The sequence below is a fragment of the Talpa europaea genome (assembly GCF_964194135.1).
Source record: "Talpa europaea genome assembly, chromosome: 1".
In the NCBI taxonomy this organism is placed as follows: domain Eukaryota; kingdom Metazoa; phylum Chordata; class Mammalia; order Eulipotyphla; family Talpidae; genus Talpa; species Talpa europaea.
In genome coordinates, this window is record NC_140073.1 from 12,798,956 (window position 1) to 12,815,030 (window position 16,075).

The following is a 16,075-nucleotide window of genomic DNA, read 5'->3' on the forward strand; positions in this document are numbered from 1 at the left end:
AGTGTGTCAGCTCTGGGAACTCTGAGGGCTTGTCCTGATGCCTCTAAGTTAATATTTAATGAACATGAAGAAATCAGTTGAGAAGGAGAGGTCATTGGGTCAGGGCCATCAGGGACAAGTGGATAAATAGCCCACCCCCAACATCCGGGAGGACAGGTCCTCCTGGGACAGGGAGGGACAGGGAGAAAGTCACCAAGGAAAGGCCTGTTTGGCCCCCTCCCTGAGCCCATCCTTCCCTGAGACCTGGACCAGCTGGCCTGGTGGGGCCCAGGAGCTCTGCCTGAGGCGCCTCCCAGTCCTAACACAAAGTGGAGGAGGGTGGGCTGCTTTGATCTGTCTGCCTCCCTTTGCGCATCTGTGCAATGGCAATAGAGCTTTCTAGTGAAGACAAAGGTTATGACTGTAAAGTCCGTGAAATAGAGTAGATGCTTAACAATCGGTAGCTATGTGGATGTAAACTAACGGAGGTAGGTGTGAGCCCAATACACAGAGCTGGTAACAGAGGTGAGGGTGTGGCCAACATGACAGCCTCTCAGCCCCCGCCCCCCCCCTCCTCTGGGAGCTTGGAGGTGTGTTTGTGTAGCAGCCGCCTGGGAGGAGGAGCCAGGACCAGGCCTCTTGGGCATTTGTTCTACCTTTTCTCCTAGGTCCTTCTGCTGGACTGGGAATAGGGGCCTCCCCAAATCCCCGGGTCTCCAGGGCTAGGCCCTCATGCTCCTCCATCTGCCTGCCCTGGGCCAGGCCTAGAGTGGCCACTGGTCCCTCACACTCCTCGCCCAGCCCTGCTCCTGCCCCTCCCCCGTTTCCTATTTGCAGTGTGCAAGGTAAATATTAGTCCTGGGACTAATTAGAACAGAGGGACAAAGAGCAGGAACACAGTGAGCACAGGGTCTTGTCTGGCCATCCTTCGAGGTCTGGACTGCTGTCATGGAACATCACAGGAGGGCCTGTGCATGGGAGCGGAAGAGGGCGGACGGAGCCCTGGCACCAGCACCCCATGGAGCGGCTTCGGTCCTGGGCCCCATTCCTATGCTTGTATTTGTATTTATTTTATACATGTATTATATATATTTCTATTTTCTTTCTATGTTTTAATTTTTTTAAGATTTATTTATTTATGCATATAAGAGCTGGGGTGCAGGCCAGAGGTGTGGGGGGGTGAGAGGATTCACCAGAGACAGAGTGGGGAGCAGAACAGATGAATCTACTGAAATACACTGCTGAAAGGAGCAGCAGGTGAGTCAGGAGAGGTCTGCTGTGCCATGTGGGTAGCTCCCTGGCCAGGGATCGAACTCATGCTGCAGTGGCTGCGGATAGCTTCATAGTGCTACATCTTAACCCTTGCGCCACCAGGGAGGCCCTCCTCCATATGTTTTTAAATTGAATTTCAGCACTGGAATGGGAGGTCAGTCCTTGGGTTTGCCTTCTGTGGAATCAGAATCATGACTATATTCACCTCACAAGATTTTGAAAAACTTACCTAAGATCCGGGCCTCCCCCGGTGGCGCAGCGGTTGAGCGCTGGGTTGCGAAGCTGCCCGCAGCCTCTGCAGCGCCAGTTCGATCCCCGGCTGCTCCCCGGCCACTGGAGGAGGGTCCCACATGGCGCGCAGACCTCTCCTGCCGCCCGCTGCTCCCCTCAGCAGTGTACTTCGGTCCTTCTGCCTGCTCTGCTCCCCGCTCTGGCTCTGGTGAATTCTCTCACCCTCCCGCGCTTCTGACTGTACCCAGTGCATGTATAAACAAAAAAACAAACAAACAAACCAGCAAACAAATAAAAAAAAAAATCTTACCTAAGATCCTACTGGCCTCTTTGGAGACCCTTAATCAGGGTTGGGAACTTGCTGCATCCCTGGCTTGCTGGACAAGGCCGTTAACAGGCAAGGCCTGAGCCCGTGTCTTTAAGCTGTGTGCAGACATGTTCCAAAGCAGAAACTCAGTTTTCTGAACACTGGGAAGGTGAGGTTTGGTTATAAGTCTGCTTTCCTGGATTCCTGTGTGAGGGTGACAAACACACACCAGAATATTAATGGCAGCAAGTCTTTTTAGGGGAGACCTTTGCCAATGAGCGCTTCATTTTGAAGAATATGGGAGCCCACATGGACAAGGTAAATGCTGGACCCAACCAAAGGGCTCCTATTTTGTCATGTGCATGGCTGAGACCGATGGCTGGTGGTAGGCATGAGCGGTGACAGGAAGGAAGCGAGCAATGGCAAGGCCAGCAGGAAGACTCTAGGCCATTCTGACAAATTTGATTTTGTTTTTTCTCTTTTTTTTTTTTTTTTTTAATTATTTATTTATTTATACAAGCACTGGGTACAGTCAGAAGCGTGGGAGGGTGAGAGAATTCACCAGAGCCAGAGCAGGGAGCAGAGCAGGCAGAAGGACTGAAGCACACTGCTGAGGGGAGCAGCGGTTGGCATGTGGGACCCTCGACTGGTGGCCGGGGATCGAACCGGCGCCGCCAGAGGCTGCAGGCAGCTTTGTAACCAAGCGCTCAACCGCTGCGCCACCGGGGAGGCCCCTCTTTTTTTTTTTTTTAAGAGGCATGCTTTATTTATTTGTTTGCTGGTTTGTTTGTTTGTTTTGTTTATACATGCACTGGGTACAGTCAGAAGTGCGGGAGGGTGAGAGAATTCACCAGAGCCAGAGCGGGGAGCAGAGCAGGCAGAAGGACCAAAGTACACTGCTGAGGGGAGCAGCGGGCGGCAGGAGAGGTCTGCGCGCCATGTGGGACCCTCCTCTGGTGGCCGGGGAGCAGCCGGGGATCGAACCGGCGCCGCAGAGGCTGCGGGCAGCTTCGCAACCCAGCGCTCAACCGCTGCGCCACTGGGGAGGCCCTGTTTTTTCTCTTATCCTCACCTTTTGTGCCTGTGAGGAAGCATCTCAGAACACACCTGTGTTCTCTCTTGCTGCCATTCTTTGGATTCTATTTATCCCTTGTCTCCTTCAAGGTCTAACTTAATTTAGGGTTCTAAGTTTAGTGCTATGAAATAAAGCCTAAACTAGCCCCCCCATAAAATGTTTATAAGGTATCACGATACCTGCCACATAAGCACGTGATCCGCCGTACTGTTACATGAACGTGATTCAACTGAAACCTAACGTCCCCCATGAAGGGCCCTTCCTAACAGGCGCGCTGGTCAGAATGCTGCCACAGGAATGAGGGGCATTCAATAGTTCCATCCCCGCTCAGGGAGCTGACCCACATGGCACAGCAGACCTCTCCTGCCTCACCCCTTGCTCCCCTCAGCAGTGTATTTCAGTCAGTCTGCCGGTTCTGCTCCCCACTCTGTCTCTGGTGAGTCCTCTTATCCCTCATACCTCTGGCCTACACCCCAGTTTTTCCACGCAAAAAAATGAAAATTAAAAAAGACTTGAATAAAAACCCTGAAACTATAAACATATAGAAGAAAACATAGATGATAAGCTCTTTGACATGGACCTTAGAGAATGGCTTTGTGGCTTTGTCTCTAACAGCAAGGGAAATAAAAGCAGAAATAAACAAAAGGGACCAAAACAAACTAAAAAGCTTCTGTACAACAAAAGAAAACATTATTAAAAAAATAAGACAACCTATTGAATGGGCAACAGTATTTGCAAACCATAGATCAGACAAAAGGTGTAAGGCTCCATCTTGGACCTGTGGCCAAGAGTTGCCCTTCCTGGGAAGGTGGCCAGCTTCCCCGGTGTTTCTTTCATGAGCATTAACCTGTACTCGTGATCCATACAAAGATCTGTTGATCTTGGTAGAACAAAGATTGGTGTGACACGTAACCCTTCCTGCCCCCCAACATCTAGAGTCTTTAGACTCACACGAGAACAATCACACGTACCCTGTCAGGGTGGAGGGATGGGTCCTGCCGCCACCTTAAGTCCCACCAGACTTTCCAGTAAGTTGCTGCATTTTATTTTAGCTGCAAGAGCACTGACCTAAGCATCCGAAGAGCTGGTCTCAGTCCTGGTTCTCACATCATTTTCACTTGTGTTATCCCAGAAGCTTGGACAACGCTGCCCACGTCCATTGCCATGTCAGCCGGCAGCGCTGTCAGGCAGAAGCCCCACTAGTGCCTTTGAATATTCTGGCTTGATTCTGACCTGCACTGACAGCCTGATGGGGAGAAAAGTTCTCCAGCTACATGGCAGAGAAGCAAGTGGGTGGGAGCGCGCCAGGTTTGGGCTGGAGGATGGTTGTGGGGTGTCCCTAGGTCTCCCCAGCAACCCAAAGCATCCCCACGTCCCTGCACAGTTCTATATCAAGCAATGAGTAATTCCCTTGGGCACCTAACACTGGGTAGACATCGCCAAGAGGTCACCTGAGTTGAAATGACCCTGCCTAGAATAGGAGCTAGAAAAGAACCTTCCAGGCCTCATGCAGGTTCCAAAACAGGGCTGGCTGGCTCCAAAATAATGACAGTGGTGGTTTTTCAAGTTTTTTTTGTGATGTGGCTTTCTCGCCACTGAGGACCAGTTTCCTGCTGTTCTCCCTCAACTTGGACATTTTCAGAATGCCGCCTTTGCTGTTATTCAGCTAGGGCGGGCATCTGGCTCGTGCCAGTGGTAAAGCGGGAGACATGGGGCTGCTCATGGCACCATGCCCCGGTGCTGGATGCCAGAAAACGACACATTTCAATCCTGGCTTTGCCCACTGCATGGTCTCGGCCAGTTACTTATCTGCTCCCACCCTTAGTTGCCTCTTCTCTGAAGCAGGGACCACGGCACCCATTTTGCAGAACAGATGAAGGTTGGAAACAGAATGTACATTCTTCCACCCACTCCTCAAACTAATCCCATCTGGTTTCCAACTAATAGAAGTCAGCTCGCCAGTGACTTCCACACACTTACACCCTCTCAACAGCAATGGACACCGCGGCCCAGTTCCTCCTTGTTGAAACACTCTCATTGGCTCCTGCAGATTTTCTATTTTAATGGATGCTGAGTCTCCCTGAGCCTTCTTCCTCTCAGTGACTCTGCAGGGCCTCCTCCCCTACCACACAGCTTCTCACGAGTAATGCCTATTTCCAGCAGCTGACTTGACATTTCACCCAGAGCCACTTCAATTCAGCCCAAACCAAAATCATTGCTCCCCTCCCACCCCCATTACCTAGCTGGCTAAATCAGAAACCAGGAGGATTGTCTACCCTCCCACATGATGTAACAGCACAGAGCAGATCCGTGACTACTGCCTCCCTAACTATCCATCAGGAAGTGCTGGAGGAATATTTGTTGGATGAAATTTCTCCACACTTCTGCTGCTACCACCTCCTAACTGATTAACCCAAAGCTGCACCTCGTGTGCCAATGCACGGGCCGCTGGGCTCCTCAGACTTCAGTCTGATGGGGTCACTCCCCTGCTCAAGGCCCTTCAGTGCTCCTCAATGTCCTGAGAATACAGCCCAACTCTTGAAGGTAGGTCTGTGCCGTGTACCCCTGAACCTCTCCTCTCATTGTCGGCAAACGTGCTGATGCCCACCAGGTTCTCGACACAGGGCTCCCCACACCCCTTCCTCGACTGCTTCATCCATCAAGTCAGGCAGAAACAAGGGACAGTGGAGTGTTGAGGCTACATGGGTCTGCAGCTCAGCTCTGCCACTCAGTAGCTTAGTCACCTTGGCAGGATAAAGTTTTGTGCTCAGTCTCCTCGTTTGTAAAGTAAGACTAATGCTCCCCACCCAACAGGGTTGCTGTGAGGATTATATAGTCACATGGAGAGGCCTACAGTAAGAGCCAAGTGTTTATTATAATTATTCCTCATGGGTGGCTTCCTGATGGCTCAGGCCAAGTTACATGAGCCCATTAGTCACGTCCCCGGCACCCAGGCCTCTTCTCCAAACACTCATCTGGTGCAGTCTCTCCCAGAGACTGTGAACTCAGTGGGGGGCATCGCCTCTGACTGTTTTGGTCCCAGCTGCATCCCCAGCACTTCGGCAGTCCCAGCCAGCTGGGGTGCAAAACACAGGTGAATTTCCCACCCCTCCCCTCAGCAGCCTTTGGGCCCAGCACACGGATGGCTGGTGTCCTTTAGCGCAGAATGAAAATCAACCTCGCAGCTCTCAGGTGGTGAGAAAAGCTGCCAAAATAACCTACAGCCTGAATCAGAGATAAAGGAGCTGTGAGCTGAGCTCAGCGTCTGGCTTTTTAACACTCAAGTCACTCGTTTTGATTTTAGGGAGAGGAGCTTGTGGCTCAGGGAAACTGCCGGCAGTGGCCAGCCTCACACTAAGCAGGTGCAGGGCGGTAGCCAGTGACCCTCTTCCTCCCACGTGAAGGGTCACCCCCACTCTGTACGAACAGGCACCTGGGGGAGCGTCTAAGGAAGGAGACAGATCAAGCTCTCCTGGAAATCAATAAAAAGATCTCAAATCTGGGCCTCCCTGGTGGCTTAAGGGTTAAGTAGTCCCAGATCTGCTATCACTGTGAAGGCCTGAGGAAGGATTCTGCCAGGGAGCTACCCACATGGTGCAACAGACCTCCCCTGACTCACCCACTGTCCCCTTAGCAGTGTATTTCAGTGGATCCACCTGTTCTGCTCCCCACTCTGACTCTGGTGAATCCTGTTACACTCCCCCCACACTCCTCCCCGACCCAGTACCTCTGGCTTATTTTCCAATCTAGAAAAGGTTGACCCTTAGTGTCTTGGGAAACACTGTGGTGCTCCCTAAGCAGGAAGGGAGTCCTTTACCTGCTCCTCTTAAGAGACTCCTGACTCTACTAGGCAACGCAGACAGAAAAAAGAGGCAACCAGGCAGGAGCTGGAAAACACTAGTGTTTATACAGAGGGTGTCAGGGGCCCGTCTCCACCTCCACCACTTCTGCCCAGGTGCTGAAGCCCACGTCCTTCTGGATGAGCACCAAGCTGTGGGAGGGGCCTGGCTCCTCTGGCACTACAAAGCATTTCTCCTGACTCTCTGAGATGGCGACTGCAAAGACGTCCTGCACCGGGGAGCCATCCTGCTCACTGCCTGTGTCCAGCAGCTCTGGCTCGGTCTGCAGTAGCACCACGGTAGGCTCAGAAGCCGCAGGCGGCACATGGGACGGGCTGGACAGCAGCCCAGGTTGGTGACTGAGTTGGTGTCGCTTGAGGCTTTGGGGGAGGCTGTAGCCCATGCCACAGGTAGGGCAGCGATAAGGCTTGTCTGCCAGGTGGGATTTGAGGTGGCGCCTCAGCTTCGTAGCCAGCGTGTAAGCGCGGTCACACTGGGGGCACGGGAAGGGCCTCTCCCCCGAGTGCAGGCGCTCGTGAGCACGCAGGGTATGTGGGTCTCGGAGGGCCTTCCCACACACCGGGCACAAGTGGGCCTCCCCGGTGTGGGAGATGAGGTGGCGCCGCAGTTCAGGCAGCTGGGGGAAGGCATCAGCACAGTGCGGGCAGCGGTAGGGACGCTCCCCTGTGTGCAGCCGCAAATGCCCACGCAGATTGCCCCGCTGGCGGAATGCCCGGCCACAGTGTGGGCATAGGAAGGGCTTCTCCCCCGTGTGGAGCCGCATGTGGTTCCGCAGGGAGCCCTGGTTGGCCAGGGGACGTCCACACACAGGGCATGGGCACAAGGCGGGGGCAGCTGGCACCTGGTGGGTCTTTCGATGCAGCCGCAGGGAAGGCCGGCGGGCAAAGGCCTTGCCACACTGGTCACAAGCAAAGGGCCGGGCACCTGAATGAACCACCTGGTGCTCTCTGAGGTCCCGCCGGGTGCCATAGGCCTTGTCACACTGAGGGCAGGGGAAGGGCCGCACCCCACGGTGGCCCAGCATGTGGGCTTTGAAACTCTCCTCTGAGCTATAGCTCTTGCCACACTCAGTGCAAAGGAAGGGCTTGTGGCCCGTGTGCACGAAGGCATGCTTCTTCAGGTGGCACAGCTGCAGGAACGCTTTGCCACATTCCCCACATCGGTACCGGCGCCCCTGTTTTGGGGAGCTTTCCGTCAGGCCTGGAGAGTTCTGCAAGCATGCAGGGAAGCCGGGGTGCTGGTGTTCTCCAGCCTGCAGGGCCTCGGGCTCTGAGGGGGGGCCCTGCTCATCAGAGCTACACAGACTCTTAGTCAGATAAGGTGGTTGGGCAGAAGAGGAGGAACTGGCCTCAGGGCACTCTGGGCCCTGCTGCTCTGAGGTAGCCAAGCTGCTCGGAGGGTCAGGCGGCATCTGTGTCTCGGGTCGGTCCTCCTCGTCTGTGCTGTCATCCTGAGGCAATGGACCGAGGGGGTGGCTCTCCTTGGAAAGCAGGTCCCAGGTTTGGGTGTTACGTTCAGGGCTGACTGTGCTCTCTACCTGGGTGCTGGGGGTAGGCTGGTGACCAATATCTGCAAAGCAAGCGCAGGACATGGGTAAGCAGCGCTTGTAGCAGGTGGTGACAGCAGTGTCAGCAGGACATTACAGGAAGGCATCTTCTCCTCAGGCCCCGGATTCAGCACAGCAGTGACGAGATCTCTTCCCTGGAGCCTGAGCCCCACCATCTGTTTCTCCTCCTGGGGAAGCGCTCCCGGGAACCAAGTGCCCCAGACATCTCGTTGATCCCTAAAGCAGGGCCGCCCTGGAGTTCTCTTGTTTTCTCTCTGGAGACAGGCACGGAAGACGACCTGACACCACCACCTTCTCACCTTAGCTCATCTGTACGATAAAGGAAGCCCCATTCCCACACTGGGGAGAGGACACACGAGACTGGAAACCTAGTGCACAGCTCATTCCCTTCATCAACACAACCTCACTACTCTAAGAAACACACTAGGAAGGTAACAGTTACAGATCTCTCTCCTAGGAAGTACCTGTTCAAATAACATTTCAACAGTTGCAAGTTTCAAATAACCCTCAACAGGAAAGAACAAAGGGCCAAAACTCTCCTGCCTGAAAATTCTACCCTTGCTATGTCCACCCACCCTAAACTATTAGACATCATGATCTTTAGTCAAGCCTAACCAAGCCCCACCCCCACCCCCCACTGAAGATCCATCCTACACCAGACTTCAAATGGTCAATATTTGCCCCTCCCACTCAGAAAAGCTATTAAGATAGTAACATTCACTAATATCTTCTCGAGGAAGTGTAAGTGGTGAGTGAGGTCAGGGGGCAGGATCACTGCTTGCAGATGGTGGGAGCTCTTTTACCATTGCTGCTGGGCCAATCTCGGAAACGAACCAGCATGCAAAACAAATCCAGGATCCCCCCCTGAGTGTGGGGCCAACATTTTCATCCAGCAACTGGACCCAGATTGATGAGAACCTACTTTATGATAACTTCAGTGCTTCTGGGATCGCCTTACAAACCCCAAAGATTATGAGGGGACCCTGACACAGGCAACTCCAAAGGTTATGCCTTTATTAACTGTTTCATTTGCTGCTTCAGATGCAGCAATTGAGGCCATGCATGGGCAGTATCTCTGTACCCGCCCTACCACTGTGTCCTGTGGCTTCAAGGACTCCCAGGGTGAGTGCCATGGCTCAGCAGTCGAGCAACTTCTGGCAGCACAGAACCCACTCTCTGATTGCCGTCATCAGCTGTTTCCAGAAGCTCTTCCTCCACCCTTTGCTCCCAATCCTGTGGTGCCATTACTAGGATCTGCGCTTCCTCTAGCAGGCATGCGTCTTCCTGGCAACTTCCCACTCCCAGTGCTGCCTCCTAGAGCCCTTATAGCAGGGATACCCCCAGCCATGCCCCTACCACCTATACCTCCTCGGGCTGGAAAACATGGACCCCTACCAGGGACTGGACACCCCGGACATGGACCTTCATTCCTTGCCCATTCCCACTGGGGGAAATGCCCCATCCAGGAGTGTCCCAGATGCAGCTGGCCCATAATGGTGCTCATGGCTTAGGACACCCTTGCCGGGCCCCAAGCTCTGAGGGATAGCCACCATCCCAATCACTACCTGGAATGCCTCATCTTAGACCTCCTCCAATGGGCATGGTCCCTGGGGGCCCCCCGTTTGGATCGCTCATGGGTCACCCAGGGCCTGTGCCTCCACATGGTATGTGTGGACCTCCTCCACTAATGCCACCTCATGGATACATGACCCTCACCCTCTGGCTACCAGCACGAGCCTTTCCCTCTACCCAGACACACTCCCTGGCCTCCAGGTGCCCTTTGTGGCCCACTCAAAGGCCCTCTCTCTTATTATCTTTCCTCCTGTTATATTTTCCCACATGCTGCAGCAGACCTCTCCCACCTCCCCGCTACTCCCCTCACCAGTGTATTTCAGTCAATCTGCCTATTCTACTCCCCATTGTCTCTGGTGAATCCTCTCACCACCACCACCGGCCCTGTACCTCTGGCCTGTACCCCAGCTCTTGTATGCATAATAAATAAACCTTTAAAAAAAATCAAAAACAAATGCAGAGAAGGTAAAACTAAACTCTTCCTTTAAAAAAAAAAAAAAAAAAAGGGCCTCCTCGGTGGCGCAGCAGTTGAGCGCTGGGTTGCGAAGCTGCCCGCAGCCTCTGCAGCACCGGTTCGATCCCCGGCTGCTCCCCGGCCACCGGAGGAGGGTCCCACATGGCGCGCAGACCTCTCCTGCTGCCCGCTGCCACCCTCAGCAGTGTACTTCCGTCCTTCTGCCTGTTCTGCTCCCCGCTCTGGCTCTGGTGAATTCTCTCACCCTCTTGCGCTTCTGACTGTACCCAGTGCTTGTATAAATAAATAAAAATAAATCTTAAATAAATAAATAAACTTAAAAAAAAAAAAAAAGACTGGCTTTGTCTTATCAATAGGCTGTTGTGGTGCTAACTTGGGAATACAGCATTTATGACACACACCTGTGCAAGGTTCTGCTGCGTCCTCCCCAGGAGAGGCCACTTCCTGTTGTATAGCTGACTCCACTTCAGTCACCACAGCCATGGCTGCCTCCTTCTCTAGCTTGGGTTGGATGGGGCTCAGGTGTGCAGAAGGGGGCCCAGGCCGCAGAAGTAGTTCAAAGCCTGGCAGCACGGCCCAGCACACCTGCAAGTGGAGCCTTCCACTGATTCGCACAGGAGCCACGTTTCCCTCCTCCTCCAGCCTGCCCCGCTGCACCAAACTGCAAAGCAGAGAAAGAGTTAAGTCGGGAGACCCACTCCAACTGTCCCACCCCACTCTGAAAATCCCAGCTCGTGGGCACTCTGAGTCCTAAAAGATCCCATGCCTTTGGAACACTTAGTGCAAAAGATCTGGGTGGGGATCATACTCAGCTCCAGGTTCCATCTCAAGCCACAACAGAAAGCCTCAAAGGAGCATCGCTACTTCATACTCTCCTGTAACTTACCTGGTCCAACCCGAACTCTGCTCACAAGCACGCACGTCTCCCCATGGGCCTAGTGACGCGTCCTGAAATAAAACAAAACAAGTCCTTCTCCCATATGTTTCAGGGGGCAAAAATGGAGGAAAACAGAAAACAGATGAGACAGTCTGTCTGGTTCTGCCTCTACAGGGTTGTACTGTTTGATTTTTAATTCAGTTAAGACCAAATGACTGTCCCCTTCTTTCCCTCCTAAGGGTGTGGAAAATTATGACATCAAATACATTATTGCCTTCCCGTGAGTACTGAAAGGAGTAAGAAGGACATACAATATTTTTGGTACTTATGGAAAGAAATCCTTTACTGCATTATTTTACCTATTCCTCCAATCAATCCTGGAGGATTAAAATAAAAGAAACTGCAATGGTCGTTAAACTTTTGTTTAACACATGAGTTAAATGGGACCTTTTAACTGGTTAGGTGACCACTCTGGGATTTGAGCCCATGGATTTTGAATTCCAAAAAGTTTCTTTTCTCCTGACAATATACTAATCCAGCTTCTAGCACCTCAATGCCTAACGACTGCAAGTGAGGGGAACAGAGAGACCCCGAGAGAAGGGAAAGTCATCTTCCAGTACTTGAAAGACCCTGCTTTTTCTAACAAATTGAAGAGATACACGGAATGTTGCAAACTTCCAGAAGAGACAAAGGCCTCAATACCTCCTCCTGCTGTCTGCTCACTCCCTCGCCCTCCTGCTGCGAGGCAGCCTCCTCTTCCAGCGGCCCCCAGAGCACTCCGGGCTGCAAGGGTTCCCCGACACACCAGACCCCCAAGCGCTGTTTCTTCGCGAGGGAGGGACCCAGAGCCAAGCCCCGGGGAAGGCTCTTTAGAGCGAGAATGGCTCGGGTCGGCCCTGGGAGGAAATCTTTGAGGTCCTGTGCACCGCCTTCTCCGGAAGGGCTCCATCCTGAGTCCGGCCCCTGGAGCGGGTCGGGGGCTGCAGGGAGACAAAAAGACAGTAAGATCGGTCCAAGCGGTCGGAGGGTGGGGAAAGGTACAGGAGGAAACACTGGGTCCGACGAGGCCTCGTGAGTCGGAGGCATTTGCAAGGGCTCTAACCGAGTCCCTGAGAGGGCTGAGGGGCTCTTAAGAAGCCCCAGACATTCTGCGGGCATCGGGAGGAGGACCCCGGGCTCAGAAGGAAAGGGTCAGAGGAGTAAGCTGACCAGAGAGCGTCAGCGCTATATAACCCAGAGCCAAGGATCCGAGACCACGCAGGTCGCTCACCCAACTGCTGTCTCGCTGCCTGCAAGAACAGCTCCTCCGCCTCCTCCATCCCGGGTCAGCAGGCCTCCCCCCGCCGGAAGTGAGCGTCGCCTTCTCAGCTCCTCCCGGAAACAATCATTAACTTTCAAATTTCCCCTCAGGAACGAAACCTCCAAGTCAGACCTCATTAAGGGACAGAACCGGGAGTTTGTGAGTACCGGGGAGACGAAACTCTACCTGAGAACAATAAGAACCCAGGATTCCGGGGGTCAGTTAGAGAACCGAGTAGCCGGGAAAGCGGAACTAATAGTTCCAGGCGCCTCCGTCGGTAGAACTTCGAGTCGGACATTTCGGGTCGCCTTCCTCCAGCCGGGTACTGAGGCAGGCACGTGCGGAGAATTGGGCGGGGCTCCTGGAAAGGCCCCGTTTGGACGGGGCAGCGTCCCGGAAGTGGGTTGGAGGTGTGGCGGAAGTGGTTGTGGAGTAAAGCAACTGGGAGGGGGCGGTTCCCGTTCCTCCGGGGAGCCGGATGTTAGCTGAGCTTTGACAGGCGTGGCAGAGGGAGCAGTGCCGGACCTTGGTGAGCTGCGGGGCGAGGGGTCTCCCCGGGTTTGGGGGGTTCGGGGGGCGGGCAGGGAAAGGACTGGTCAGGTCGTCTGAAGGCACGGGGTCCGGTGGGGAGTACCTGCGCAGACCCGAGGAAGGGAGCTGGCTTGGGATGGCGCAGAGGAGCCTGGTCTTCCCCCTGTGGGGATACTGCCCCACTCCGGGTCTGCAGCGAGAGGACTGTTCTCCTTCGCTGCCTTTCTCCTACCTTCCCCGGAGCAGAACCCAGGTTATATCACTGTCGTCGAGCAGACCCTTGGAAAGGGGAAGTATCTGGCGTAGCGCTAATAACAAAAAATTGGGTGGAAGTGGTCTACCCTGCTACTTATTAGGCCACGGTTTCATCTCTGTTTCTTAGTCTGTGAAATGGAATGATTGTATCTAATCCGGGTTTTGTAAACCATGAAAGGCTATGCAAATGTGATTGTAGTTGAAGGTTTGGCAGTAGTGTTGTGGGATTTCCGTCCTAGGATCCTGAAAGGTTTGGCGCGGTAAAGAAAAGGAGAGCCAGGCTACATTTCTCAAAGGGAGAAAAAGTTTATTGCGCCCCGGGCGGACCTCACAGACCCAAGGTGGGGGTCAGTGAAGCCGCGCACGTTGTTAGGGGGAAGCAGGGTTTTATAGGGCGAGGAGAGGTCAGGTGGGTAGTTGGGCTCGTACGGCGGGAAAAGTTTGTAGGGCAGGTAGAGGTTCTTTGAGACGAGACTCCTAGGGGGAGGGGGGAGGCTCATTGTCTGAGTCCTCCAGACAGGTATCCGCATTCCTGCCCCCCTGGTGGGCTTCCTGGTTGGCTCCTGCATTCCGGCCTGCTGCATGGACCTTTCAGATCCCACCTCCAGAAAAACATACTTTCAAATTGTTTTCTGAGTTCTTTACTGGAGAGATTAGAGGAGAGGCTTTACTTTGTCCGTTTGTAGCACTTCTCTGAACCTTGCATATCTCAACAGTGACAGTCATTTTAAAAGTGTTGAGGGTTGACCTTAGATGTGGTTTAAAATTTTGACTCAGCTGTGTAGTAAGCAACTAGCTTATTTTCTCTCACTCTCCTCAAATTTGTAAAATGGACTTCATAATGCATGTTTCATTCGTGCTGTGATAAAGTTAAGAGATAATTTGTATTCAGCTAATGTCGCTGTATAGGCCCTTGACAAATGTTGGTTCCCTTCTTCACTCAGGAGATGAAATCATTCATTCATTCAACAAATGACTGACACCAATATGCTGAATAGATGAGAGGTCCTTAAACAGGGATTCCCAGAGGAATCCTGTGAACCCTAAAATTGCATGCAAGATTTCACGCATTTTGGGGAAAAGTTTATAAATTTCATCAGAATTTCAATGAGGTTCAGGATTTCTCAAAGTCAAGACCTCTGCCTACAAAGATTTTTAAAGGTAGATATTTTACCTACCAAGAAGGGAAAGATGAATCTCTGAATAGAGTATATTGCAGAGACTAGAGCAAGGTTTGTAGGTGCCTGGAGTCTTAGGCAGTCAGGATTCTTCATTTTCACACCTTTATGTTAGAATTTCCCTTATCCTCCCACTGTATGGGAGCTAAGCTTCTGAACTCATAGCAGGTGACCACTGTTGGATTGGAAGATGGTGAGAAGCTAGTCTGACTGGAAGGTGGAAATGACTGTGATAGTTACACTTTTAAAAGGAGGTAATAGAGCAGGAGGAGGGGTCAGTTCTGGAAGAACTGACACAATAGAGTTGCTACTGGAAAAGGGGAGGATTTCACGTTGTGCTCCCTTTTAGACAGTGATCCTCTCCCTCATACATATATCCTTCAGCTCTAGTTGCTCCTTCTAACCCTGTTCACTTCTGCACAAATTTTTTTTTAAAGATTTATGTGTATTCATGCATACAAGAACTGGGGTGTAGGCCAGAGGTGAAGGGGGTGAGAAGATTCACCAGGGACAGAGTGGCGAGCAGAACAGGTGGATTGACTGAAATACACTGCTGAAGGCAGCAGCGGGCGAGATAGGAGAGGTCTGCTGCGCCATGTGGGTCAGCTACCTGGCTGGGGATCAAACTCATGCCGAAGTGGCTGGTGATAGCTTGCTTAATGGCACTGAGACTTTAACCCCTGCACCACCAGGGAGGCCCTCTGCACAGATATTTTTGACTTCTGGAGAAGGGCATTCCTGGGAGGAGCCTTGGCTCTATAAGTGAGGAAATGTAGGTCGAGATAGAAAAAGGACTTGCTCACTTGGCTCTGGCAAGACTGTAATTCTGTTGTCTGAATACCTTGCCCTGTGCCAGTTTTCACTGCATCAGGCCTCCAGTGTGTGCAGAAAGACTTCTCTGAGATGGCTGTGGCAGGGCTGAAGGAGCATTTGCTGCCTGGGCAGTGACAGAACAGAAGGGACAGGGAGAGAAGGCTCCAGCCTGGAAATGATTCCTTCGAACTGAATTATGTGCCTGTTCCCTGCTGGAGGCCTCTTTGGGGAAACCCTCCTAGACTCCTGGTTGAATTGGGGGAGGAGCATGTAAATAAATCTGGGGTGGATCCCTCTAGAGGGAGAGAGGTTTGCCTGCATTGGAGGGATGGTTGAAGACCGGTGGGCGAGCAGGGGTGGGAGCCCAGCAGCTCTCACTGAGAGAAATGTATTCCAAAATAGGACAGGATCATTTTTCTGTGTTCTTGGGAAGGGATTTAAGTTTTGGTGGTAAGCAGGGATGGTGAATAAGGGTAGCAGATGAGACCAGAGGAGAGGAAAAGGTAGGGGATTTTTTGTGAGTATTTGGCTGCTTGGCTTTGGCTCAGTTGCTTGAGACAGCCTTTGCCACAGAATCAGTGTGGTTGCTCTGGCAACAGGGCGGTTGTTGCTAGGCACAGAGCGCTAGTTTACCATCCAGAGACTGCTGCTGTGACATGTACAGGAGGTTGTCACATTGCCTCAGAGCTCTGAGGTGTTCAGGGTCTGGATCCCAGCTGGCAGCTCTCCCCTCTTCTCCGCACCAGTTCTGGGTCTCGTCTGCACTCCTTATCTGCCCTGCCA

At 52.7% G+C, this 16,075-nt stretch overlaps 1 protein-coding gene across 1 annotated transcript; it reads right to left on the reverse strand.

The window, feature by feature from the left end:
• Positions 1–6,782: 6,782 nt before the first annotated feature.
• On the reverse strand, positions 6,783–12,534 carry ZNF408 (zinc finger protein 408; the record flags this gene model as incomplete). Its single annotated transcript, XM_084235339.1, has 4 exons — positions 6,783–8,293; positions 10,740–10,999; positions 12,021–12,195; positions 12,486–12,534. The coding sequence occupies 4 exons, from the start codon at positions 12,532–12,534 to the stop codon at positions 6,783–6,785; spliced, it is 1,995 nt and encodes a 664-aa protein (XP_084091465.1).
• Positions 12,535–16,075: the final 3,541 nt, after the last annotated feature.